The following is a 26,373-nucleotide window of genomic DNA, read 5'->3' as shown; positions in this document are numbered from 1 at the left end:
AGGGTGCAGGCCAGCCCCATTCCCCCAGGGTGCTCCCTTGCCCTGCCCCTCTGCAGCCACACCCGGCTCCTGCCTAACCCGGGCAATCTATGACTGCTTCCCCAGCACTGTCATTTGGTCTTTTCGAGAATGTCAAAAAAATGTCCGACACATGAAATCACGTAAAGTATAACTTTTGAGACCAGCTTCTTTCATTTAGTGTAAGATTGATGAGATTCATCCAAGTTGTTGCATATACATCAGACTGTTTCTTTTTTATTACTGAGTGATATTCTATTGTACGGATGTATCAGTTTATTTATCCATTCACTCACAAACATTTGGGTTGTTTCTGGTTTGGGTGATTATAAACAGAGCTGCTACAAACACATGTGTTTGTGTGAATACAGGTTTCATTTCTCCAAGAGTAGGACTGCTGGGTCATATGGTATATTTAATTTCATAAAGCACTTCCAAACTTTATTTCTGGACTCTCTAGTCTGTTCCATTAATCTAATCCCTTGACAGTAATTAGTGTAGCTCTACAGTGTTTAAACTGTGAACTGTGTAGTCTGATTCCTCCAACTTTACTGTTTTTTTTTTTTTTTAACTATTTTGACTCTTCTAATTCCTTTACCTTTTCATATAAATTTCAGAATCTGCTTGTCTATAATTCCAAAAAAATCCTGCTGGGATTTTGATTGAAAACTGCATAAAATCCCTAGATCAACCTTGGGCAGAACTGACAGCTTTACTATGTTGAGTTTTCCAAGACATAAACATGTTACATCTCTCCAATTATTTAGGTCTTCTTTGATTTCACCTAAGAATAACCACAGTGACAACTAGCAAAAAGACAGTTTTATTGTTTTCAGCATACAGATCCCGTATCTATTTTGTCAGATTTCATGGAGGGCAGGCTTTGTAAATAATACTGTTTCTGCATTTTGCTTTCAATTTTTCAGTGCTAGTATACAGAAATAGGACTGATTTTTCATGTTGACTTCCTGTGTTATCCTGCAACCTCACTAAACCCACTTACTCATTCCAAAAGGACTTTTTTGTAGATTCCTCAGAATCTTTGACATGGACGATCATGTTTTCTGCAAATAAGGACAGTTTTGTTTCTTCCTTCTAATGTGTATGTCTTTTGTTTTCTTGACTTACAGCACTGACTACAACTTCCAATGCAATACTGAACATGACGTTGAATGCTAACAGTGGACATCCTTTACTTGTTCCTAATCTTAGGGGGAAAGCAATCAGTCTTTCACCATTAAGTATGATGTTAGCTAAAGAGTTTTTGTAGATACCACTGATCACGCTGAGGAAGTTTTCTTTTATTACTAATTTGCTCAGTTTTTATCATAAACTGATGCTGAATATTGTCGAATGCTTTTTCAATATCAATTGCCAGGATCATATAGTTTTCCTTCTTTAAGCTGTTACTATAATGAATTACATTTATTGATTTCCAAATAGAAAACAGACTTGCATTCTTGGGATAAAGCTCCACTTGGTTATAGTGTATTATTCTTTTTCCGTATCCCTGGACTCAATCTGCTAATATTTTGTTATTTTGCACCTATGTTTATGAAGGATATGGGTCCACGGTTCTGTTTTCTTATTACTATCTTTTTCTGGTTTTGATATCAGGGTAATGCTGGCTTCATTTCATGAGTTGGGAATTGCTCCCATCTTTTCTGTTTTCTGAAATAGATTGTATAAAAGCAGCATTATTTCTTCTTCACATGTTTAGTAGAATTCATAGGCCTGAATATTTCTTTTTCAAAAGTTTTTAAACTATGAATTCAATTTATATGAGTTATAGGACCACTCAAGTCATCTACTTCATCTTGGCTGAGTTTTGGCAGTGTAGCGTTTAATATTCATTCCTCAATTTGACCTAAATTGTCAAAATTTATGTGCAGAGAATTGTTCATAGTATTCCCTTATCCTTTTAACACCTGTGAGTCTGTACTGATATTCCTTCTTTGATTCCTAATATTAGTAATTTGTGTCCTCCCTTCTTTCTCTTTCAGTCTTGCTAGAAGTTCATCAATTTTACTGACATTTTCAAACAGGTTTTTGTTTCATTGGGTTTTTGCTATTTTTTAATTTTTAATCTATTATTTTTGTTTTCAATTTTATTAGTTTCTGCTGTTACTGACTTCTGAATTGCTTTGGGTTTATTTTACTCTTCTTTTTCTAGTTTCTAAAGACAAAGATTAGATCGCTGAATTAAGATCTTTCTTCTGTTCTAATACAAGCCCCTAACGCTAAGCATATTTGAGCTGCATCCTACAAATTTTGATATGTTGTATTTCCATATTTGTTAAGTTCACAGTATCTTCTATTTTCCCTGGAGGCTTACTCTTTAATTTATGGATTTTTACATACTGTTTAATTTCCAAATGGTTGAAAATTTTTATTATCTTTGTTATTGATTTCTAGTTCAATTCCATTATAATCTGAGAACACATCTTGTATAATCTCAACTCTCTTAAAACTGAAGTTTGTTTTATGACCAAGGATATTGTCTATCTTGATGAATGCTCTATGTGCACTTGTAAACAGCGTGTATCTGCTGTTGTTGGGGAGAGTGCTCCATCAATATCATTCCGATCCAGTTGGTTGATGGTGATGTTCAGTCCTTCTGTATCATTGCTGATTGTCTAGCTAGTTGTTCTCTGTTTACTTAGAGAGGATGTTGAAGTCTCTATAATTGTGGATTTGTCCATTTCTCCTTTCAGTTCAATCAGTTTTTGCTTCGTGTATTTTGAAGCTCTATGTTAGATGCGAGCAATTTTAGGATTGTTATGTCTTGGCAACTGACCCTTTCATCATGTGTACTATCTCTTAATTCCTGGAAATTTCCCCTATTCTGAAGTCTAGTTTGTCTGATAGTGTCTGATAGTAATATAGCCACTCCAGCTTTCTTTAATTAGTATTTGAACAGAATATTTTCCATTCTTTTAATTTACATTATATTTATTTAAAGTATATTTCTTATAGACAGTATATAGTTGGGCTTTGTCTTTCATTAAGCCTGATAATATCTCTTAAACTGGTGTGTTTATACTATTTACACGTAATGTAATTACAGGCATACCTCAAAGATACTGCAAGTTCAGTTCCAAACCACTACAATAAAGCAAGTCACTTGAATTGTTTGGTTTCCCAGTAGATTTTAAAGTTATATTTACACTATACTGTAGTCAATAAGTGTGTAATAGCATTATGTCTTAAAAAAAAAAAAAAGTACTGTACCTACCTTAATTTAAAAATACTTTGTTGCTGGCCGGGTACAGTGACTCACGTCTGCAATCCCAGTACTTTGAGAGGCACGCAGATCACCTAAGGTCAGGAGTGCAAGACCAGCCTGGCCAACATGATGAAACCCCATCTCTACTAAAAATATAAAAATTAGCCAGGTGTGGTGGCGGGCACCTGTAATCCCAGCTACTTGGGAGGCTGAGCCAGAAGAATCGCTTGAACCCAGGAGACGGAGATTGCAGTGAGCTGAGACTGCGCCACTTCACTCCAAATGGTTGGGTTACAGAGTAGGACTTAAAAAAAAAAGCCACTTTCTTGCTAAAAAATGCTAACCATTGTGCCATTATAGGTATGGTGACTCACGCCTATAATCCCAACACTTTGGGAGGCCAAGGTGGGAGGATCCCTTGAACCCAGGAGCTCAAGATCATCCTGGGCAACACAGCAAGACCTCAACTCTACAAAAATTAAAACATTAGCCAGGCATGGTGGCACATGCCTGTAGTCCTAGCTACTCAGGATGCTGAGGTGTGAGGATCGCTTGAGCCTAGGAGTTCAAGGCTGCAGTGAACTATGATGATGCCACTGCACTCCAGCCAGGGCAACAGCGTAAGACCTTGTCTCAAAAAAAAAACAAAAAACAAAAAACAGAAAACAAAAAACACTAAGGATCATCTGAGCCTTCCAGAACATTGTAATCTTTTTGCCGGTGGAGGGTTGTGCCTTGATATTGATGGCTGCTGCCTAATCAGAGTAGTGGTTGCCGAAGGTTGGGGTGGCTGCAGCACTTTCATAAAATAAGACAACAATACAAGTTTGCTCCATCAATTGACTTTTCATGTCATAAAAGAGTTCCCTGTATCATGTGATGCTATCTGACAGCATTTTACCTTAGGCAGAACTTTCAAAATCATAGTCAATCTTCTCAAACCTTGCCATTGCTTTATCAACTAAGTTTAGGTAATATTCTAAATATTGTATCTATGTACCTTTAAAATCTCTCCAAACACTGTGTTTAGTTTTAGTTTGGTTTGGTTTTGAGACAGAGTCTTGCTCTGTTGCCCAGGCTGGAGTGTAATGACGCGATCTCAACTCACTGCAACCTCTGCCTCCTGGGTTCAAGTGATTCTCCTGCCTCAGCCTCCCGAGTAGCTGGGATTACAGGCATGTGCCACCACATCTGGCTAATTTTAGTATTTTTAGTAGAGACGGGGTTTCACCATGTTGGCCAGGCTGGTCTTAAACTCCTGACCTCAGGTGATCCGCCCACCTCAGCCTCCCAAAGTGCTGGGATTACAAGCGTGAGCCACCATGCCCAGCCACAGTGTTATAATTTTTGCTACAACCATCCAACATATTTTAAAGAAGAAGAGAAGAACATTATATTTACCATCTCTGTTGTTTTTTCTTCATTCTTGATGTTCCAAATTTCTATCTGGTATCATTTCCCCTCTGTCTGACGATTCTTTTAGCAATTCTTTAAGCAAATTATCTGCTACCAAGGAATGCTCTTACTTTCAGTTCATCTGAGAATGTCCTCATTTCACACCTTTGTTCTGTTTTTGTTGTTGTTGTTGTTTTTTGTTTGTTTGTTTGTTTTACTGGACATAGAATTCTGAGTTCCAAGGTCTTTCTGTTAGTACTTTTAAAATGTCCCACTTTCCTTCTGGTCAGAGTGGTTTCTGATGAGGAATCAACAGTCACTCAAATTATTATTTCTCTGTAATGCATCATTTTTCTATAGCTGTTTTTAAGAATCTTCTTCGTCTTTAGTTTTCAGCAGTTTGCATATGATTTATCTGAGTGTAATTTCCTCACATTTATTCCTGGGTTTCACTGAACTTGGATCTGCAGATTTATGTCTTTTGCCAAATTGGGGAAGTTTTCAGCCAATATTTTTTCAAGTACTTTTTTCTATACCATAGTCTCCTCTACCAGGACTGGGTGCTAGCCTTTTTGGTAGGGACCTGCAGGTCAACGCTGAGGCTTTGCCCCTTGTCTTCCAATCATTTTCTTCTCTATTGCTCAGGGTGAATAAATTTCTATTGGTTTATCTTCAAGTTCACTTACTCTTTTGCCATCTCCATTCTGCTGTTAGGCCATCTAGTAGTTTTTTATTTTGGTTATTTTGTTTTTCAGTTCTAAAATTTTCATGTGATTGTTCTTTCTATCTTCCATCTCTTCACTGAGACAGCCTACCTTCCCATTTATTTCCAGAGTGTTTGCTCTTTTTTACTAGAGCATCTTTATTATGGCTGATTTAAATTCTCTGTCTGATAATGCTAACATTTGGGCCACCTCAGTATTGGTGTCTGTTAAACGTCTTTTCTCTACAAGCTGTATTTTCCAGGTTCTTTGTATGACAATTAATTTTAGAGCATGTCATAGACACTTTGAACATTATATTATAGTCTCATTTAAATCCTGTGAAGAATGCTGGTATTTTTATTTAGGTAGGAATTGACCCCGTTGAGTTCAGGACACAGTTTCTGACCAGCATCCTGTAAGCTGTGGTTTCAATGTCAGTTTCATTTTCAAAACCTGTGCAGTTCTTCAGATCTCTCCCGCATGTGGCTCCACCCAGCAGGCAGCTCTGGGACTGGGAAGCAGTCAGCCCCACAGTCTCAAAGTCTTTGGTATGCCATTCAGGGTCAGACCCACACATGTGCAGCTTCCGGGTGAACCCAGGGTTTTGTAAACAACCTTACAGGGCCGCTTCCCCAGCTCCTCCCTCAGTGATCTCTCTCGTATCTTCCAGTAGAGCCCCCTTTTCAATCCTCCAACCAGCTCTGCTGCCCCCTGCAACAGTGCCTGAATCCAAGGCCAAGCAGTAGGAAGACAGAGTGCTTTAAAGATGGGCAGAAATGTATAAAGGAGCTAAAATTTTCATCTGTCATTATGAGAATTCAGTATATAATGTCTAAAATTGTAAATTAAGAAATAGCAGTAGAAGCCTATTATCTAGAAAACAAAGGTAAAGACCATAAGTCACAGCTGAGAGTTGAAAGTGGCTGCCTTTGGAGATATCAATTTAAAAAAAAAAAAAAAAGAGGGAGACAATTATTTCCTCAAGGGAAAAGGGCAGCAGTTGTTTAAGAAAGTAAATAATCATGATGATATATGACTTCATTTCATAGTCAATAATGGTGAAATAAGCACAACAACATAAACTAAAATCTAGCTACCCCAAAGTTATGGGCTTTGAATTCTATTTCTGTTTTTCTTTGATTAACATCTGCCACTCCCACTCAACAGTCATGGGATCAGGGATGTTTTTTCTTAGAGTATATGTAGGTACTCAATAAAAGTTCACTGAGTGATGAATGACTGACTGAGATAAAGAAGAGGCTGGTGCAGTGGCAGAGATAGGCACACCTAGGTTTCCAAGTGACCTGACTTGAGAGCGGCTGGCACCACTACGCAGGAAATACAGGCAGAAGCAGAGGAGTGCCTTCGCAGGGCAGGAAAGTGAGTCAAGTTTGTGACCAAGGTTAGTTCACTGCTTCGGTTAATTATATCACTTTAGAGTAGTGGCCCTCAACCCGGGGCAATTTTACCCCCCAGGAAACATCTGGCACTGTCTGTGGACTTTCAGGGCTCTCACAACTGGGGGGATGCTGCTGGCACCCAGGGAACAGAGGCCGGGAATGCTGCTCAACATCCTCTAGTGCACAGGACGGCCTCACACCAAGAATTATCTGGCCCAAATGTCAACAGAGCTGAGGTCAAAAACTCCTGATTTGGAAGTGGTACTCCTTGTGGAAAATGGCAGAACTTGATACATTTGTATCCTTAAGATAGTAAACCTTCAAAACATTCATGCTCCAATATAGTTTACAGGCTTAAAAATTAAGGGCAATATGGTGGCATGATAGACCTAAAAGTAAACAGAAGAAATATTTATTTGTATACCTATCCAACGGGGAGGAGAGGGGAGGGAAGAGGAGAGGAGAGAGAAGAGAGGAGACAAGGAGAGACGGGAGGACACGGGAGTGGCGGGCAGGGGAAGACCGTAATGGTTTCAGGATTTCTAGCAGCAATTTTATAATAAGGGCTCAAACCAAACCATGTAGGAGTGCAGCAAAATATGGTCCCATCAGGAGAGACGTTCCTTATAGGAAGAAAAGCTGCACAATCAGCTGTTCCCTTATTCAGGTCCCCCAAGCATTATCCAAATCATCAATAACAACACTGAACACATTATCTGTCACTGGAGTCAGCACAGAGGTGACAAACTGAAATAACATGCACAGTCCTTTTACCTTAGAAAAATGAGGCACCTGAGTGCTAAAAAGCTCCTGCTTGCACTGCTGAAATGGACATGTTTTAGAATGTGAGGGAAGACCAAACAGTGCACCCAAGCAGAAACTGCCACGCCTCAGAGAGCCCAATGGACTCCAGCATCTGCCAGAGCAGGGTTTCGCACTGTGTCTGTGGTGCCCTGGGTCACCACTAACCATCCTCCACCACCACCAATGGGGCCAAGGAGACTGGGGATGAGACCCTCACACACACTTCAACCCACTCTGCTCTACTTTTTTTTGCTTTCTTAATTGGGGTGCAGAGAACATTTCATTTCAGAATTTTTTTTAAAAACCTGAGAATCTCTGCTGTGGTCCTACCTCTTTGTACACAACCGAGGTGCAACAAGCATTAGTGATAAGTCACAAAGATAAGCCAGGGCTAGAAACCAGAACTGGCTCCCACCACAGCACTCATCCACCAAAAAACCTATTGGCAAAGACCACACAAGGCCCCAGCTCCAATGCTCCCAATGCGCATGCCACAGAGGTGAATCTCGCTGCAAAGTGTGTACACATCAGCTGGAGGTTCACCAAGTCATCCCATGAAATCAGTATGTGAACAGGGATAAAACCCAGGGTAAAACTGGTCTTAAGAAGTTTACATAAAAACGTCACACTAATCTTTCTAAAGGCATACCCACGACATGAAAAAAATTCTGTAAATGAAACATCTGCAAACATATTTGTGAACTTTTGCTTTTGAAAATGAATGAACTTGCTAGAAGCTCACCAGAGATGCATAAGAGAGACCTAATAATTTACCTCTTCAGAGCTCATGCTGGCTGAGGGTACTTTGTAGACCAGACAGTGCGAGGGGTTGGGCTGGATCCCGCCCTGCAGAGGCAGAGTCACCCTTCCAGAACCGGCTTCCAGCAAGGGGTTCCAAACAGCCCAGCGGACCATGTGCATGCACGCCAGGTTGGACAGAGAGGTGACCGAAGCTGCCTAGAATTAAAACAAAGCACATCGGTGTATGAGTTATCACAGAAGCCACCTGGAGAGGGGAAATCAACAGTGCTTTCACGTGTAAAATTCAACTAGAGCTCAGTGTAGCAAGGAGCAGGGATCGTCAGTTACATTTTATAAAAGGAACTGGGGCAGCAGGAGGACGTGGCATCCACAGTCAGACAGCAGGGCGCAGATAGTCTTCAGTTACGTGACCCCACCAACCCAACCAGGACTCCTGCCCACCCATGAGTCTCCTTTTCTGGACCAAGGTAGCGGCGGCTTCCCCCTTAGAGAACACCAATGTTTTATGACCCCCTGTTCCCGTAAGGATCTTTCCATAGGTTTGTAAACACCCTGCACCTTGCCAACAACAACTCAAACCCATCAGGAAAATACTAGGAACAGCACTTTGAATTCCTCATCAGAAACTTGGTAAAATAATGAAGAACGCACATGTATATTTAATTCAGCATTATTAGCACACATTTTCTCCACAAAGCTCCAGCTTCCAATAGGACATTTTATATCTGTAGCTTTCATGAAATTGGGAAATCGATCGGGTCAAATTCCAGGCATTGTTCCTTCTTTCTCCTTCTCCATGGCTGGCCAAATGGAAGGAATGAGGACACTATGAAAACCCTTGGGTTATAACCACATTAAAGTCATTTTCACAAACATGGTTTCAGGGCTTGACTGAGTAAAGAGTTTTAAAATTACCAATTTTCATCCATTTACTTAAAAATAAGTAGGACTAAAACTGAACTCTGGTCTTTTTTCAGACCCCAAAGTCCAGCAGAGCCACCTTGTCGAAGAGGGCTCCAGAGCTGCTCGGCTCTGACCAAGGCCCTGCCGGCAGATCCTGCAGGCCCCCCTGGTAGGTGGAGCAAACTTAAGTCACCAGGAAGGCCGATCAGCCAGAGGCCCATGCGGTACAGGCAACAGCGGGTCCAACCAGGAGCCCCAGTTACAGCTCCTTTCACTCCCAAGATCACAGCTGCACTGACCAGTGAGTGCTGCGGAGCGCTGCCTCGACGAGAGCCACTGGAACAGCCCAGAGGAAGGAGGGGCAGCCGTCCACTTCCACCTGGGACTTCCAGCCTCAGTGTCCCATGTACAGGAGAAACAGCCCCCAAGCAGGAGGTGGTGACTGGTCCATGAATACAATGCTCCACTTCCTACAGTGCTCCACCTCCCAACCTCCTATAGTGCTCCACCTCCTACCGTGCTCCACCTCCTACAATGCTCTGCTTCCTACAGTGCTCCACATCCTACAGTGCTCCACCTAATCTCCTAGTGCTCTACCTCCTACAGTGCTCCACTTCCTACCATGCTCCACCTCCTACAGTGCTCCACCTCCTCACCTCCTAACCTCCTACAGTGCTCCATCTCCTAACCTCCTACAGTGCTCTACCTCCTACAGTGCTCCACCTTCTACTGTGCTCCACCTCCTACAGTGCTCCACCTCCTACAGTGCTCTACCTCCTACAGTGCTCCACCTCCTACTGTGCTCCACCTTCTACTGTGCTCCACCTCCTACAGTGCTCCACCTCCTACTGTGCTCCACCTCCTACAGTGCTCTACCTCCTACAGTGCTCTACCTCCTACAGTGCTCCACCTCCTACTGTGCTCCACCTTCTACTGTGCTCCACCTCCTACAGTGCTCCACCTCCTACTGTGCTCTACCTCCTACAGTGCTCCACCTCCTACTGTGCTCCACCTCCTACAGTGCTCCACTTCCTACGGCTTCCCCCCCAGCCCTGGCTAACAGAGACAGCTGCACCCTTCGGGGGTGATGAAAGTAAAATGGGGTGGCTCCCCACTGCTCCCAGTCCTGGGTTTGGCTAAGGTAGCCAAGGGCATCCCTCTTAACAACGCTGCCTGAGGGCATGAACCCAGGCAGCATCGCAAACACAGCCATGGTCACAGCGAAGGGGTGGCCTGGAAGGAGGACACGTCCCACTCTTGGTAATGAATGGACGCCCATGCCCTGCCTAGAATGGGTAGAGCACAGCATCCACCAGGAACAGAGACGCCCAGGGGATCCGCGAATTTGCGCTGCCCCAAGAGCCAAGGACGAAGCAAGCGGTGGTGGCCAGGAATCCTAAGGGATTTTGCTTATTTGGCTGGACATGCCAGTAGGGAACAGCCACACCAGTGTCACTGCCCAGACTGCAGTCAGGTCCCACACAGATCCCCACATGTATGTGTGCACACAAGGCCTCTGAAATCCAGACACAGATGGCCCCGTGGTCTATACTGGGCTAAACCATAGCCAAGTTCATACACAGGCAGATTTGAACACAAAAAAGAAAACAGTTCTTGTTTCTTCCAAGTCAGCCTATTCCAGACTGTTCCTGCCAGATGATATCTCGTCCTGTTATATCCTAAAAATTCAGAATCTGCATCTTGTTTTGCATTAATCTCTTTTCCCATCATAATCGGACCTCAAACTATCCACTTCTGCAGAGCCCTTTGCTGCAGCTAAATTCTAGCTCGTGGGCCAGGATACTGCCACGTTCACGCCCCTGTCACAGGGTGAGCAGGGATTGGGTGGTCCCTGGCAATTCAATGAGAAAACACCCACACCGTGGAGAGGACACAGAAAGAATCAGAAAAGTAAGAAATGGAAGCATATGACTCTAAGCCACACTTCCAACATTTGCCAAATACAAAAACGTCTTCCTGTTCCCCGTCCAGTTAGTTGACGACAGATTATAAAACAGTGCTGAGCAACTATAGCATACCAATGACATGGTGATTCTAACTCCACTTCTTTTTAAAAATCAAATTTACAGCCAGGCGCAGTGGCTCACGCCTGTAATCCCAGCACTTTGGCAGGCCGAGGCGGGTGGATCACCTGAGGTCAGGAGTTCAAGACCACCCTGGCTGACATGGGGAAATCCCATCTCTACTAAAAATACAAAAATCAGCTGGGCATAGTGGCCAGCACCTGTAATCCCAGCTACTCGGGAGGCTGAGGCAGGAGAATCGCTTGAACCTAGAAGGTGAAGGTTGCAGGGAGCCGAGATCACACCAACGGACTCCAGCCTGGGCGATAGTGAGACTCGGTCTCAACAACAACAAAAAAAATCAAATTACTATAAATGTATTAGGAAAACTTGTCACTATAAGGATTCAACAATGTCCAGACTATTTTTGTAAACAGTTATCATCATAAAATACAGAAGTTTATTATCACAGGATCAAAAACAAAATAAAGTAAAATATGTATCCACATTTTCATGCTATCTGTACAACTTCTAATTTTCAACTTAGGTGATTCCAATATCTAATTTTCCAATTTCATAGTTCTTTTTGGTTCTCCATCAATAGATGATCTCCTCTGTGCAAAGTATCTGTCAGTTACATAAACATCCATTTTTCCTTACTTTTCTGTTTAACAGCTTTAATAACAACAACAAAAAATGCGTGCAGCGAGTTATTGATCACTCTTTCTGAGACCTCAACAGGCTAATGGGGACCTGGTGGGAAGCCAGTCGCCATGTATTTGCCCACACTTGCTCACTGCCAGCCCACAGAGGGACCCGCAGACAGGAACTGCCCGAAAACCGTCTGGCTCTGCACAAGCACACAAGCAGAGCGAGAGTGACTCTGACACACTCCTACTGTCAGCGGATTCTAGTGCTTGAGATGACATCAGCTACTTCATCATTTCTTTTCCTGCCCAACTCGGGTCTGAATTCACACAAACTGAAAAGAAAAAAAAAAGCCCCAAATATACCGAATTGCTCCCATTTAGACTTTTTAAGTATAACAGCACAAAATACACAAGTACAAATACACAAAAGACAAAATACACAATACGCAAAAGACAAATGAGGAATACACTTGGATTATGAGTCAGGTTTTGTCGTGGAACAGAAGTGCCACACCTGCACTTACCACACAAAGCCGCTCACAAAAAAGAGACTCTTGGCCCTTGGAAATGCTACAAACCAGAGTCCCTGTGGTGGGCTCAATGTGTCCTCCAAAAAGATGCTCTCAGCCTAATCCCCGGAACCTGTAGCTGTGGCTTTATTGGAAACAAGGGTCTCTGCGGATGTGATTAGTTACAGCGTTACAGGATGAGATTATCCTTCATTATCTAGACTGGCCCTAACTCCAATGGCAAGCATCCCTGGAGGAGCAGGGGAGAGACAGACCAGACACAGAGACAGACACAGAGGGAGACACAGAGAAGAGGCCACATGACAAGGTGGCAGAGAATGGAGTGATGTGGCCACAAGCCAAGGACAGCTAGGACCCCCAAAACCCACAAGCGGCAGGGAGGCCCCATCCCCTAGAGCCTCCCGAGGAACTCAGTCCTGCCACACCTGGGGTTTCCTCGGAAGGAGCTCGGCCTGCCACACCTGGGCTTTGCCTGAGGGGACCTTGGCCCTGCCACACCTGGGGTTACCTGAGGAGGACCTTGGCCCTGCCACACCTGGGGTTTCCTGGGGAGGAGCTGGGCCCCATCACACCTGGGGTTTCCTGAGGAGGACCTCAACCCTGCCACACCTGGGGTTTCCTGGGGAGGACCTCAACCCTGCCACACCGGGGGTTTCCTGGGGAGGAGCTGGGCCCCATCACACCTGGGGTTTCCTGAGGAGGACCTCGACCCTGCCACACCTGGGGTTTCCTGAGGAGGGGCTGGGCCCCGCCACACCTGGGGTTTCCTGGGGAGGACCTTAGCCTTACCATACCTGGGGTTTGCCAGCAGAGCAGATTGTGGACTGCGGCCTCAGAGCTGTGACAGCGCACATTTCCACTGCTTTGATGCTTTGTTACAGAAGCCACTGGAAAGTCATACAGGCCCTTGATGGTTTCTGTCCTCAGATCAACCTGAACTCACTTAGATGAAGGTGAAAACGTCACATTACTTCACGAGCTTCATTTTCTTTACATTTTCAGTGAGACCTTTTCACTCCTGCCTGGGCACCCAGCCTCGGGCCCTGGGCCCGGTTCTGCTGGGACCTCCAGCCCCAGGGACCAGGAATGCACAGTGAAGGGGATGGTGGCCACTCTCTGGGTAATGACAGGGTGGAGTCCCCGCCAAGCAGCGCACTCACGCTCCACTGCCTCAAGGACTTATCCAGATAGAAAGCTGGGCCCAGGGGGTGGTGGTGAGGTGACATGTGGCACTTGTCACATGTGCCTCGATGGAGGTGACATGTGGCACTTGGCTGAGGACAAATTTTAAAAAGACAAACTACTGCATCAAAACATCTCTGAATGTTCCTAGTATCACACAAATCACAGAGGACAGAAAGAAAAAAGAGAGAGAAATATAGGTCTATAATTACACAGACGAAGGGGACGGAGACCTAAGATAAGCGTGAAGAAAGTGGCTCAGGCCCTGGGGTGGGAACACAGTCACACTCACGTGGTGTGAGAGCCACAGCAGGGACGGGGCTGACCCCTTGCAGGCACCATCCACCCAGTGCACCAGCTCCCGTCCTGTGAAATGACCACCGCGCAGACACAGGAAACAGAGCAACCAGCCGCACACGGTGGAAGGCACAGACCCAGGAGCATCCTTGGAGGTGGAGCCAGGTGTCCCCCAGCAGCATGACGGGCAGGGCACACAGGCGACAGGCGGCTCTGGAACTCGGAGCTCAGGCCATGGGCTGAGGGCAAGTCCTTCCTGATGACTCGCTCACTGGCCGGCATTCTCCCTGAAGGACACACACAGCTCCTGGCCCTTGATGCGAACTTCACAAGGCCTGAGAGACTGAGACCCACCAGGTGAAGAGCTGCGGGGAGGCAGCAGGCAGCCAGGCCGGCATTGGTGCCTCTCCCTCCTGGCTGAGCAGCAGGAAGAACCTGCTCAGAGAAGCCCAGAGGTCACAACAGGAGCACAGCCACTACCAGCAACAGCGGAGGTTCACAAGCCAGATGCCATCAACCAGAAGTTACTCAGTCCTCAAATCCGATCCAGTACATGCAGAACTGAGTCCAAACGAGATGGACAGCAAACCCGGCAGTGGCTCCCATGCACTCCTGGGGGAGAGGAAACCTAACCACAGGCGGTTAAAGTCACCTCCTCCACCCCTCTATGACACAGGCCGTGCGCTGTCATCTAAAAGCAGAGTGAAATTTAACCCTTTTCCCATCTAGAAAAACAAAGCGCAGCTGGCTGCCAGCACTCATTTAATTTTACACAAACATGCTCTCTGAGGCTGAAGCAAATCTGACTGATTTTCAATATGAAAATAAAATATAAAAACTGTTCTTGGAATTATTTCTAAACAGAACTCACATCAGAATCGTCTGAATCATCAGAATCGTCTATTTGGGAAAAATCGGATTCATCAAACAAATCTTTGGCCAAAAACTGTTCCAGAACGATGCTAACACCACGTGTAGGAATGCTACATTTTCTAGGATTTGACATTCTCAGTGACGGAAAATTACTGTATCTTGTACATGGAAATACCACTACTAAAAACATAATGCTACAAATAGAATGATGTCTTTTGTTTCCAAAGTCAATATACCAAAGCGATGCAAAAATAATAATAAAAGTGAGATACTTCATGGCAAAGCTGCCTCAGGATAAACACTGTAGCCACAAGTGCCCCCAGTATTCTCGGGGCAAACTGGAAAAGGGTTAATAGGCAACATTTTCATTTTGTTCTACTGAGTGAAATAATCATTTTTAAAAATATAAATGAATAACCAAAAAACTGCAGTATGGTTTTAAAGAAATTTAAATAACCTGGTGGAACTCTTCACACAAGGTAATGGGTTCATAAAGCCTTGGTCCTCTGCAAAACAAGCATCAACTTGACAATGACTAAAAGAAGCAATGGCAAAACTGTCACGCATCCGGAGCCATGGCCTGGGTTGGGCAGGTGTGAAGCTCCCCGCCCTCTGGAGCAAGTCTGGGGCCCAGCGACTGGCACACAGGCACTGCAAGGCCTGGGTTGGGCAGGTATGCAGCTCTCCACCATCTGAGCCCAGTCTGGGGCCCAACGGCTGGCACACGGGCACTGTAGGGCCTCTACTACTCACCCCAGCTCCACTTCCCTCCCTGCCCTCACTGGGTCTTAGAAAGCCAATGAACACTGGGCTCAGATTCAGGGCCCAGCATCCATTGCAGTGGGCACTGCCCTTCCACGAGGCCTGGCTCCAGGAAGCAACCCCCACCTCAACCACACAGTAGGGCAACAGGAAACCCCATTCCCCCATGCCAGTGACTACACCAGGGAAGGGGCTCACGTGAGGCTGGCCCCAGGCCTGCTGTAAGACCATGTGTCTATGAGCTCAGATTTAGAGAACTTGGGAGCAGGAAGTTTTCTTTCATTACGGGCCACCAGCAGCGGAAGAAGTTAGCCCAACGCTGTCCACAGCCACACCCCGACCGGGACCCCAGAGCGCAGAAGGAGGGGAGAGGACAACAGAGGATGAGGTGGGGCCAGCAGAGGGATGGGAGAAGAGCTACCTGCCCTGGAACAGGCAGAAAGCACCCCACATGCAAGAAAAAGTTGGCCAGCTAGACTTAAAATCAGAACTACTGCTCATCAAAAGACAGTGTAACATTTGGGGTGCTATAGTTTGAACATGGCCCCCAAACGGCATGTGTTGGAAATTTAATCCCCAACAAACCAGTGTTGAGAGGTGGGGCCTCATGAGAGGTGGCGAGGCCATGAGGGCAGAGTGAATGGATGAATGCCATTATCTCGGGAATGGGCCTCTTATACAAGGATGAGTTCAGTCACCCTTTCTCTCTCTCACCCTCTCTTTGCCCTTTCGCCAGCGGGTGACACAACAAGAAGGCCTTCACAAGATGTTGGCACCTGGATCTTGGACTTCCCATCCTCCAGAACCATGCATGAGCCAATAAATTTCTATTCACTATAAATGACCCAGTCTGTGGTATTCAGTTACAGCAGCAGAAAACAGACTAAGACAGGAGCAACCAGGGAATGGGGACACAAATCTCCCCTCTTTACTCCTCATAACTGCAATATGAATCTATAATTACCTCAAAATACAAAGTTTAATTTTGAAGATAGCATGTGGCATATAATAAGAGCTATATACAATGCTAGTAAAATTGTTTAAATAATAATGACTGTCCACAAAAACAAAATAAAAACACAGTGCTAATTTAGACAATATAATGAAAGAAAACATCCCATTTACAACAGCAGCACAAAAAATTACTTATGAAAAAATTTCATAAGAATTGTTAAAAATCTACATTTTGAAACTTTAAAATATTTTTGAAATCATTGCTGAAAGACACAAAAATAGACTTGAACAAATACAAAGACATCCTAGTCTTGCTTAGGGCAACTAAACATCCTTGAGTTGTAAAATTCTCTCTAAATTCAATCATAAATTTACTGCAATCCCAATTCTTAAAATGCCAACCAGCATTTTTTGGAGCTAGACCTCTTGATACAAAAGTTCATCCAGAAAAATAAACATGCAAGAAAAGCTAGAAAAGCAAGGGAAAGAAGAACCATAAGGCTGAACTTGCCTTACAAATGCTAAAACACACAACAGAGCCCCCAAAATTAAAATGGTATGGCCATGGTACATTAACAGACAGGGCAGTCCATGAAATAGAGTAAAAGTCCAGAAACAGATGCACTATCCATAGAGACAGAGTATGTGATAAAGACAGCACATTAAGTCACTATGGCAAAGGGGGACTTCTAAGAAAGTGGAAGTAGGACCAGATGGCCACTGGGAAAAGATAAAATCAGATCCATCCCTCATACCACAAAAAAAAAAAAAAAAAAAAGGGTAGGAGAAACATTGCACAAGGAGAAAACACGGGTGAATTCCTCTATGACTGGGGAACAAAGAAAGGCTTTTTCCCTCTGACTCAAAATCCAGATACAATAAAAGAAAGAACTTACATATCTGAGTACATTAGAAGATGTTTTAATGCTTACACAGCCAGAAAAAAATAAAAAGACAAATGACAAAATGAGGAGAAAATATCTGCACTATTTATCACAGATAAAGAGCAAATATCCTTAATATACAAAGAACTTTTAACATGTGATGAAAAACACAAAAACTCTATAGAAAAATGGGCAAAATAAGTTAGAGATGAGGATGAATCTGAAGCATCTTGTGAAGCCAGAAAGTACTCAAACACCAAACAGGACGGAGGATGCCACAGGACACAGGGACCAGCCTCAAGGACTCCATCTGGCCAAATCTGGGACAATCTGAGTACCAAAATAATGAGGAGCAGTGACTTTAAAAACAGGGATCCCTGAGTCCACACCCATGTGCGCTTGATGGACGAGTCAACCATCTGCCCACCAGTGAGGAGAGGAGGGGCCCTGTGGACGGGAGGTGCCCTGCCAGCTGCAGGCCTGTGGGAAGCCTGGGCTGGGGCTCCTCCTCCTGCAGGAAGCATAGACGACGCCAACCCCAAGGGAGACAATCGGATGAGCAGCAGATACACACGTAGTCTCAGAGACTCCCCACAGATCACTTATTAGCTGCAAGGAGGAAAAAAGGGAACTCTACAGTGGAGATATCACCAAAGATCACCACAACCAACCTTGCCCAGGAAGGACATATGCGCTTCTGGATGTGGGACCCAAGGACAGCCCCTCGCTCACATGGACCACTGCTGGGAAGGCACAACCTGACTCCAACTATGAGGAAGCATCAGATGAACCCAAGGCACGTTCGCGTTAAAATTTTTTTAAAGGGAAACTAGGCCATGCACGGTGGCTCATGCCTGTAATCCCAGCACTTTGGGAGGCCAAGGCGGGCGGATCACAAGGTCAGGATATCGAGACTATCCTGGCTAACACAGTGAAACCCAGTCTCTACTAAAAATACAAAACCTTAGCCGGGCGTGGTGGCAGGCGCCTACCACCACACCCAGCTAAGGTTTTATATTTTTAGTAGAGACTGGGTTTCCAGCTACTAGGGAGGCTGAGGCAGGAGAATCACATGAACCCAGGAGGCGGAGCTTGCAGTGAGCCGAGGTCACGCCACTGCACTCCAGACTGGGGGACAGAGCAAGACTCCGTCTCAAAAAAAAAAAAAAGAAGGGAGACCAAAGTATTAAAAATAAAATCATAAATGACCAAAAAAAAAAAAAAAGCTGAGGAACTGTTCCAGACTTAAGAAGGCCAAAGAAACACAGAAACCAGACACAAGACAGGATCCTGAACTGGACACAGTACTGGAGGAAAGGCCATCAAGGACACGCATGGATCAGTTCAACAGACCTGGAACCTGGAACACGGGCCATTGATTTTGTTCCAAGAATATGAGTTAAAACATAAACAATAAATCAGTCAGATCTTCACCCCTTAGAGATTTGGGGAGAGGGTTATTTTGTCATGTGACCCACAGAAAAGGACTGTATTCACCCCCAGAGGCCCAGGAGGATGCCCGCTTATTCAGACATGAAATGCAGCCAAGACACTGGATCTGGTGATTTTTGCAGGTTTGCCCCTGTTGCATTTCATGCTCAAGTTATAGGAGTTTGCTCCATCACTCATTCAGTCACCAAACATTTCCGGAGCCCACACTTGCATGCATACAGCATTTCAAAAGAGGTAGTGCTGTGGCAGTCCAATGAGGCTGCACTGTCGCCAGGATCCTGCGAAGAAAGTGGTCTGGGCAGGAGGGACTACTTCTTTGGTAGTTCTTTAGCTTCTTCACAGCTAACCCAAACATAAATTACAGGGAAAAGTTTCTAGATACTTTGGTTACTAAAAAATGCAAAAATTTAATAGCAGATTAAAATCAACGAGTGTGTCTTCATGAAACTTTTGTTCCTAGTTTGTTTCCACTGACCACAAAATACTCAGGACCAAAACAATGCATGCAGACTCTGGTGCCTGGGTGTGTCTTGAACACAGTATTTGTCCCATGTTCTCATCAGCCCAGGTGGCCTCCTCCTTCTTGTCCGTGTGTACCATTTACAGATGAATCCTTCCACAAAGGGCCCCTGGACACCATGGCTTTTGCCTCCTGATCTGATGCATGAGGCCAAGTGAAGAAACTGCCAAAAGCATTTTGGTTCTCCCAGCATTAGGAGTGTGTGATGAAGGCAGCAGGGCCACAGGGAGAGCAGATCCTCCGGTGAAAGGCATCATGAGGAAGCCACTGCCAGGGAACAACGGACAGGCCGCGTGGCTCATGCAGGAAGACGTCTGTCACAAGTCACTTTCCAGGGAAAAGCGCACTGCTGGGGTTTGTCCGTTTCTGATGAAGTAAAATACTTAAAATATGTACACCCAGGCTGACTGGACGTTTGATGATACTGAGAAATGCAGTCAAGGTTAGGTGTGATGATGGTGCTCACAGTGACACTCCAGAGCCCTGTCTTTTGGAGAGACATGGCGAGCCATCTGTAGATGAAAGGATGCGATGTCTAGGATGTGCTCTCCAACAGCCCGGGTGGAACGGGACGGGAGAAAGAGATGAGACATGAGTGGTAAATCGGGGGTTGGAGGTGGGTGCAGGGAGCGCACCACATGCTTCTCCACCGTTAGCTTTGAAATTTCCCATAATAAAAAAGTTTTTTAAAAAAACGAAATGTGCATGCCAAAAGGTTTACAGATGGAATAAAATGATGCCTGGAATTTGTTTCAGAATAATTCAGAACGGGCTGTGGGAGAGTATACAGAAGAAGCAGATTGTTGTCCAGGAAGCTGGCAGCCGGGGAAGCTCCGTGGGGCTCATCGTACCAGCCAGCCTGTTCTCAGCTGTGCTTGCAGCTTCCACCGCGCAGGGTCCTCACCAAAGACAAGGAGGAGGACGCTGCAGCCGGTATGCATGACCACACTGAAAAAATCCCCACCCAGCTGAAGACGGCTGCTCCAGGAGACGCTGCTGCAGACGGGGTGGCTGAGGTGGGAGGGCCCTGCCATGGCCCGCCCTGGGCCTTCGGAGGGGCACGCTGGGTTCCTCTACCATGGCCACCGTCACACAGACGGCCCCGCCATTGTGCCTTTCTCCTCTCATGTCCTGCTCAATTCCAGTTTCATCCGCTGGATGCTTAACCCACTTTCAGTGGTTCTGTACAGCAAGCAATTTGTATGGAAGGTCATTTCACACACTGCAATGTTTCCATTCCAGATTTCACCCAGGAAAGTGCGCTTGATGACAGTAAAACGGAATCCAGTATTCCCAGTTACAATCCACCAGCACATCAGAAAGTACTGACGACTGGCCAGGTGCGGTGGCTCATGCCTAGAATCCCAGCACTTTGGGAGGCCAAGGAGGGCAGATCACTTGAGGTCAGGAGTCCGAGACCTGCCTGGCCAACATGGGAAAACCCCATCTCTACTAAAAATACAAAAAGTAGCCGGGCGCGGTGGGTGCCTGTAATCCCAGCTACTCAGGAGACTGAGGCAGGAGAATCGCTTAAACCCGGGAGGCAGAGCTTGCAGTGAGCCGAGAGTGCGCCACTGGGGGGCGAGACAGTGAGACTCTGTCTTGGGAAGCGAAGGGGAGGGGAGGTGACAGGATGGGAGGGGAGAGGAGGGGAGGGGAGTGGGGAGGGGTGGGGGGGGAGTGGGGAGGGGTGGGGAGGGGAGTGGGGAGGGGTGGGGAGGGGAGTGGGGAGGGGTGGGGAGGGGAGGGGAGGGGAGTGGGGAGGGGTGGAGGGGAGTGGGGAGGGGTGGGGGGGAGTGGGGAGGGGTGGGGAGGGGAGTGGGGAGGGGTGGGGAGCGGAGTGGGGAGGGGTGGGGTGGGGAGTGGGGAGGGGTGGGGAGGGGTGGGGAGGGGAAGGAGTGATTTCACAACCTCACCCGCACCCCAGATGCCCGTGCAGCGGCCACCATCGAAACCATCTGTTGTCAGGAATTTCAGATGAGGGTTAAAAAGGAATAAAGTGTCACTAAGACATCTTGGTTTTGGCATACAGATGTCATAATCACAAGTACATTACAATTAATATTCTCTAGAAGACACTGAGAGTGAGGCGCCAGGCCCCCTGCTCCTCCCCACCTCCCCTCACAGCCCCTAGGCACCACACACCAGCCATCAGGCTCAGGCCGTTTCTCCTCCGCCCACTCCCCAGCCTGGGCAGCCCCATCCCTCTCCATGAGCCACACCCACCCCAGAGGCCCCTCCCACCCAAGGGTATTCACAAACAGCTGCATTTTAGCTGAAATTTCTGGTCATAAGTAAAAGCAGAACTGGAACAGTTTCATTAAATGACTGTGACTGCGTCAGGCCACAGAACACTTGGCACCTCTGGATTTCTGCACCTAATTAGGACTCGGAATCATAGGGACCAGAGGAGTGGACACTGGCAAGGTCAGCTCGCCGCTGCCAGAAGAGATTAGAAACATCAAATGGCAGCTGTACCCCGACGCCCTGCTCTCCCGCCTGAGGCACACCCCAAGACCGTCCTCAGCACCTCATGCTCCTTCACAGGCTGTTCCCGAAAGAGCTGCCCAGTCGCAATGGCAGGCCGCATCGCCATGGACGATGTCTTGTCAGCCGTTTTTTGGTTTCTAATTTACTTGTTAAAATGATACAGAAGGGCCGGGCGCGGTGGCTCACACCTGTAATCCCAGTACTTTGGGAGGCCAAGGCAGGTGAATCATGAGGTCAGGAGATGGAGACCATCCTGGCTAACACGGTGAAACCCCGTCTCTACTAAAAAATACAAAAAATTAGCCAGGCGTGGTGGCGAGTGCCTGTAGTCCCAGCTACTCGGGAGGCTGAGGCAGGAGAATGGCGTGAACCCCGGAGGCGGAGCTTGCAGTGAGCCGAGAATGCCTGGGTGACACAGCAAGACTCCGTTTAAAAAAATAAAATAAAATTATACAGACGTACCCCTGATCTGCAGTTTCAGTGACCCTCAGTCAACCTTGGTCTGAAAATATTAAATAGAAAACTCCAGAAGAAAACAATCCCTAAGTCCTAAATTGCATGCCCCTCTGAGCAGTGTCCCACCCGGGGCATGAATCATCCCTCCGTCCTCCGTATCCACACTGTAGACACCAACCGCCCACTGCAGTTGAGAGGTAGAGGAAGAGACAGAGACTACATTCACTTTTATTACCGTATATTATAATTGTTCTATTCTATTGTTATTGTTGTTAAATATCTTACTGTACCTAATTTACAAACTGTATCACAGGTATGTATACGCAGGATAAAACCTAGTATGTACCGTGTAGGGGTCAGTATTACAGAGGTTTCAGGCACCCACCGGGCTCTTGGAACAAACGCCCTGTGGAAAAGGCGGAACTACAGTACTGGCTTTTTCAAACAGAAAACTAAATCTTAAGAACAGCAGGATTTGGGTTTTTCAAAGAATCTACATTAATATAAATGATGTCCACATATTTTCTTTCTTTCAACTGGACCTATAAATTCTTACTCTTAGTGTCCGACAGGTATATATAAAGTTCCCTATGAGAAACCATCTCTCACGTGTGCAAACTGAAGCTTTACCGCACTACTGTCATATAAAAATACACTAAAAATGGCCTCATTTTTCAAAATAATTACCGATTCAATCATCATGAATTCACACGATTATGATACATGAAACTTACTGACTTATATGCGTTACTCCCAGCCAGCAGAATGCACCTGCCATTTGTGAACCATCTATTTGGTCTTCGTCCAGTTTCCTGGTACACAACTCCTGAAACCCCCGGAGTCTCCGAAGTGCTATCTTTTGTGTGCTAATGAGGTGACCGTGGCTGGTAGCCCCTCGGTGGCTTCAGGATGGGGCTGCTCACAGCAAGACCAAGGCAGGGGGAGGGGAGTGACTGAAGGTTACATTGATCATCAATGGCCAGTGTTTAATCAATCATGTCTACGGAATGAAGTGTCCATCAAAACCCAAAAGGACTGGCTTCAGAGAGCTCTGGACAACTGAACCCACGGAGGTGCCCAGAGGGCGGAGCCCAGCAGGGCATGGGAGCTCCAACCCCTTCCCACATTCTTGGCCCTCTCCATCTCATCTGTATCCTTCGTAACATTTCTTACAATTAGCTGGTAAATGTCAGTAAAGTGATTTTCACTTATTATTTATAATAATCATGCCTCTTTTTAATGGAAAAAGCATTCATGCCCACTACATTTATCCTCAGCACAGAGTTCATCGCCAGAGGAACCTGAGTGCAAAAGGCTGTTCTTACATTGCCGTCCACTCCTGCAGGGCTGTTGAACACGTACTCCAGCTGGAAGATGACCGCAAACGCAGGGTGGCCGACCATCTCCGGGAGGCGGAGGCGGCTTCTCAAAACCAGAGCTTGACTCCCAGAGCTGGGTCAGAAACACAAACCGGGAGCGCATTAGAGCTCAGGCTCCCATCTTTCCTGCATCCACATCGACCACTGTCAGCAACAGCCAAGGGGACACCCTGGGGGACACAGGGGTGCTGCTGCCACAGCAAGTCTACCATGTAACACTGCATGCTCTTCCCAAATGATCTGGGAATTCCCCCAAACCATTGCTTTTTTTTTTTTTTTTTTTTAAGAGATGAGGGTCTCACTATGCTGCCATGACTGGTCTCAAACTCCTGAGCTCAAGCAATCCTCCTGCCTCGGCTTCTCACTGCTCTTTCAACGCCTTTCCAAATTACCAAAGCTTGATACGGCCTGATATGGCCAAGTTACCAGGAAATGCCATAGAGGATGGAGGCTCCTTCTTCAAGGCTGGCCTACGGCAGAGGACACCTGGCCTCTGCCTGGCACCATAAGAGAGGAGAGGCATGACGCCCTGCAGTGATGTCTGCGACACCTGATTTGGGAAGCACTGGATTAAACAGAGCAGCAGGTCTTGCTGCCCCCTGATTCTCCGTCCTATGAGAAACTAATCACAGGGCACATCTAGAAGGCAGCATGCAAGGCCTCCTCAGACCCTCAGCAGCCGCAGCTGGAAGCATCCATAATGCTAACCCCCAAATTGTCAGAGCACAAACGGAAAAAAAAGGGGGGGCTTTTTCCAAACTTCCAACTCCAAGGTTGGTTCCTAATGGGCACAACTTAGCAAGAGGAAAGAAACATAAGGAAGAACTCCCCCGTGGATGAGTCCACACCTGACATGCACAAATTTCATTGTGATCCCTTGTACATCCCCACCCATCCCTGGGGACCCAGGGGACAATACCTGGTCTTGGAAGAGGAGACCACTTTCCTGCTGAAGCTGGCTGAGCGCGTCAAGGCCACATCCATCTCAGGCACCAGTACAACGACCTGCGGCCTCTGCACGAAGCCCAGACCGTTGTGCACGCCCACACGCAGGCGCCGTTCCAGGATCTCCAGGCCACCACCGTCCAGTGGGCCACATCCCTGGAAGAGGCACAGGCAGAAGGAATGAGCCCCGGCACAGACAGGAAGAGGGAGCTCGCCAGAAGTCCCTGGGGGAGGCGAGCAGAGAGAAGAAACTGGAGCAGAAGCTGCAGATAACTGCAGATCAGATGGTGCCTAGTCAAGATGAGTGCAAGCAAATGACAGACACAGCACCCAATCCCAGCCACTGGCCTTGGGGCACTGCCCAGGGAGTTTTGGCATTTCCGACACAGCATGATCCTCTCAGCACAATGCACACCCTCGGATGCCTCGATCCCCAAACCCTGACACTAGCTTTCCAAGGTTGAGTTGACCATTCTCAAGATGCAGCAAACTCGTATTTGGCTCCTTCAAGACTCCTCCAAGGTCCCATAGCCCACTTTCCCAGAGTCCCCTTTCCCAGAGGCTGCTTCCTGGGGCCCAATTCCCTGGACGATGATGGAAAGGTGCTCAGAGGCAGAACTCATCACATTTCAACTCTACCGAGAGACCTGACTCTTGGTTGGTGTACAAAGGGAAACATGCTTAGGCACTAAGTCATAAACCAATAAAAACAGAATCTGCCCCAAAGTGGTCACTCGATATTAAAGTGTTTCATTTTAACAAAAATGTACAGGCACTCTAACAAATGAACAAGGACATTCCCCCAGCTATTAGTGTTTATTAAATTATGTGATCTTTGCAAAATGATCCCCAAATTGTCAAGTTTTCTTTACTGTCCATTAATCAAGTGGAACAGACCTAAATTCAGCCTTTGGATAATGAAAATAAAACTATGCAGATAACTGAGTATCTGCCAGTTGGACTGGAACAAAAATACAAAGACAGTAAAAATACATAATAAAGTGATTTTAATGGGACTGTATAAAATTCAACAATGATAATCCTAAAACATCTCTACCCTCACACAATCTGCCCTGAAAAGCGAGAAAACAGCAGGAACACCAAGGAAACTGATGTTGCTGTTTCAATCCTATTCTCTGCTTTGTGTGTACATAAGGCCATATTATGTGGAACTGCATTTTCAAGAATGGGTAGGGAGCAAGTAAGTCCAGCTCATTCACAAACACACGTGCGCACGCGCACACACACACACAATAACTTGCTAACTTAATAGACTACTAGGATGAGCACCTGAATCATTCATTCTCACAACTAAATATTACAGCCCTACTATGTGCCAAACCCCGTTCATGCACATCACGTGTCATGGTAAACAAAACAAAGTCCCTGTCCTGGTAAACAAACACTCACAGCAAGAGACCAACAATAACAGAGAAGAAGCCCAGCTGCTTCCAGGAAGGGCTGAGCGCCCAGGAGGAACGCGGGGTGATGGCTGGAGACACGGTGGCAAGGGCGGGGAACAGCACCCCTGCAGGACAGTCAGGGGACCCCGTCCAGACCTGAAGCCTGAGGGGAAACATGCAGAGATGTGCAGGAAGAACATTCAGGAAAGTCTGCTACATGCTCCAGGACCCATGCAGGGACAAACATGAGTCCGAGGTCACCCAGGCGGAGGCAGGCCTGAGTCCAGGACTCCAAAACAGGCCCAGGAAGTAGCACACAGTGAAATAGGGAAACCCGCAAAGACCAATCCATGCCCAGGA

The 26,373-nt window shown here is 46.2% G+C and overlaps 1 protein-coding gene across 48 annotated transcripts in view; it reads right to left on the bottom strand.

Moving 5' to 3' along the window:
- Positions 1-26,373, bottom strand: part of NPHP4 (nephrocystin 4) — a 135,936-nt gene that overhangs the window by 66,718 nt on the left and 42,845 nt on the right. For all 48 annotated transcript variants that reach the window (XR_012427019.1, XR_010581598.2, XR_012427010.1 and 45 more), the window contains 3 exons: positions 24,585-24,766; positions 23,612-23,738; positions 8,322-8,504 (listed from right to left, as the gene is read on the bottom strand). Coding sequence is in view for 32 of the 48 variants with exons in the window: in XM_065530604.2 (XP_065386676.1) it covers positions 8,322-8,504; positions 23,612-23,738; positions 24,585-24,766 (492 nt within the window). In the remaining 16 variants the exon portion in view is untranslated. The remainder of the gene's footprint in view (positions 1-8,321; positions 8,505-23,611; positions 23,739-24,584; positions 24,767-26,373) is intronic.

Source organism: Macaca fascicularis, chromosome 1 (assembly GCF_037993035.2).
Source record: "Macaca fascicularis isolate 582-1 chromosome 1, T2T-MFA8v1.1".
Lineage (NCBI taxonomy): Eukaryota > Metazoa > Chordata > Mammalia > Primates > Cercopithecidae > Macaca > Macaca fascicularis.
This window is presented reverse-complemented; position numbering and strand designations above follow the sequence as displayed.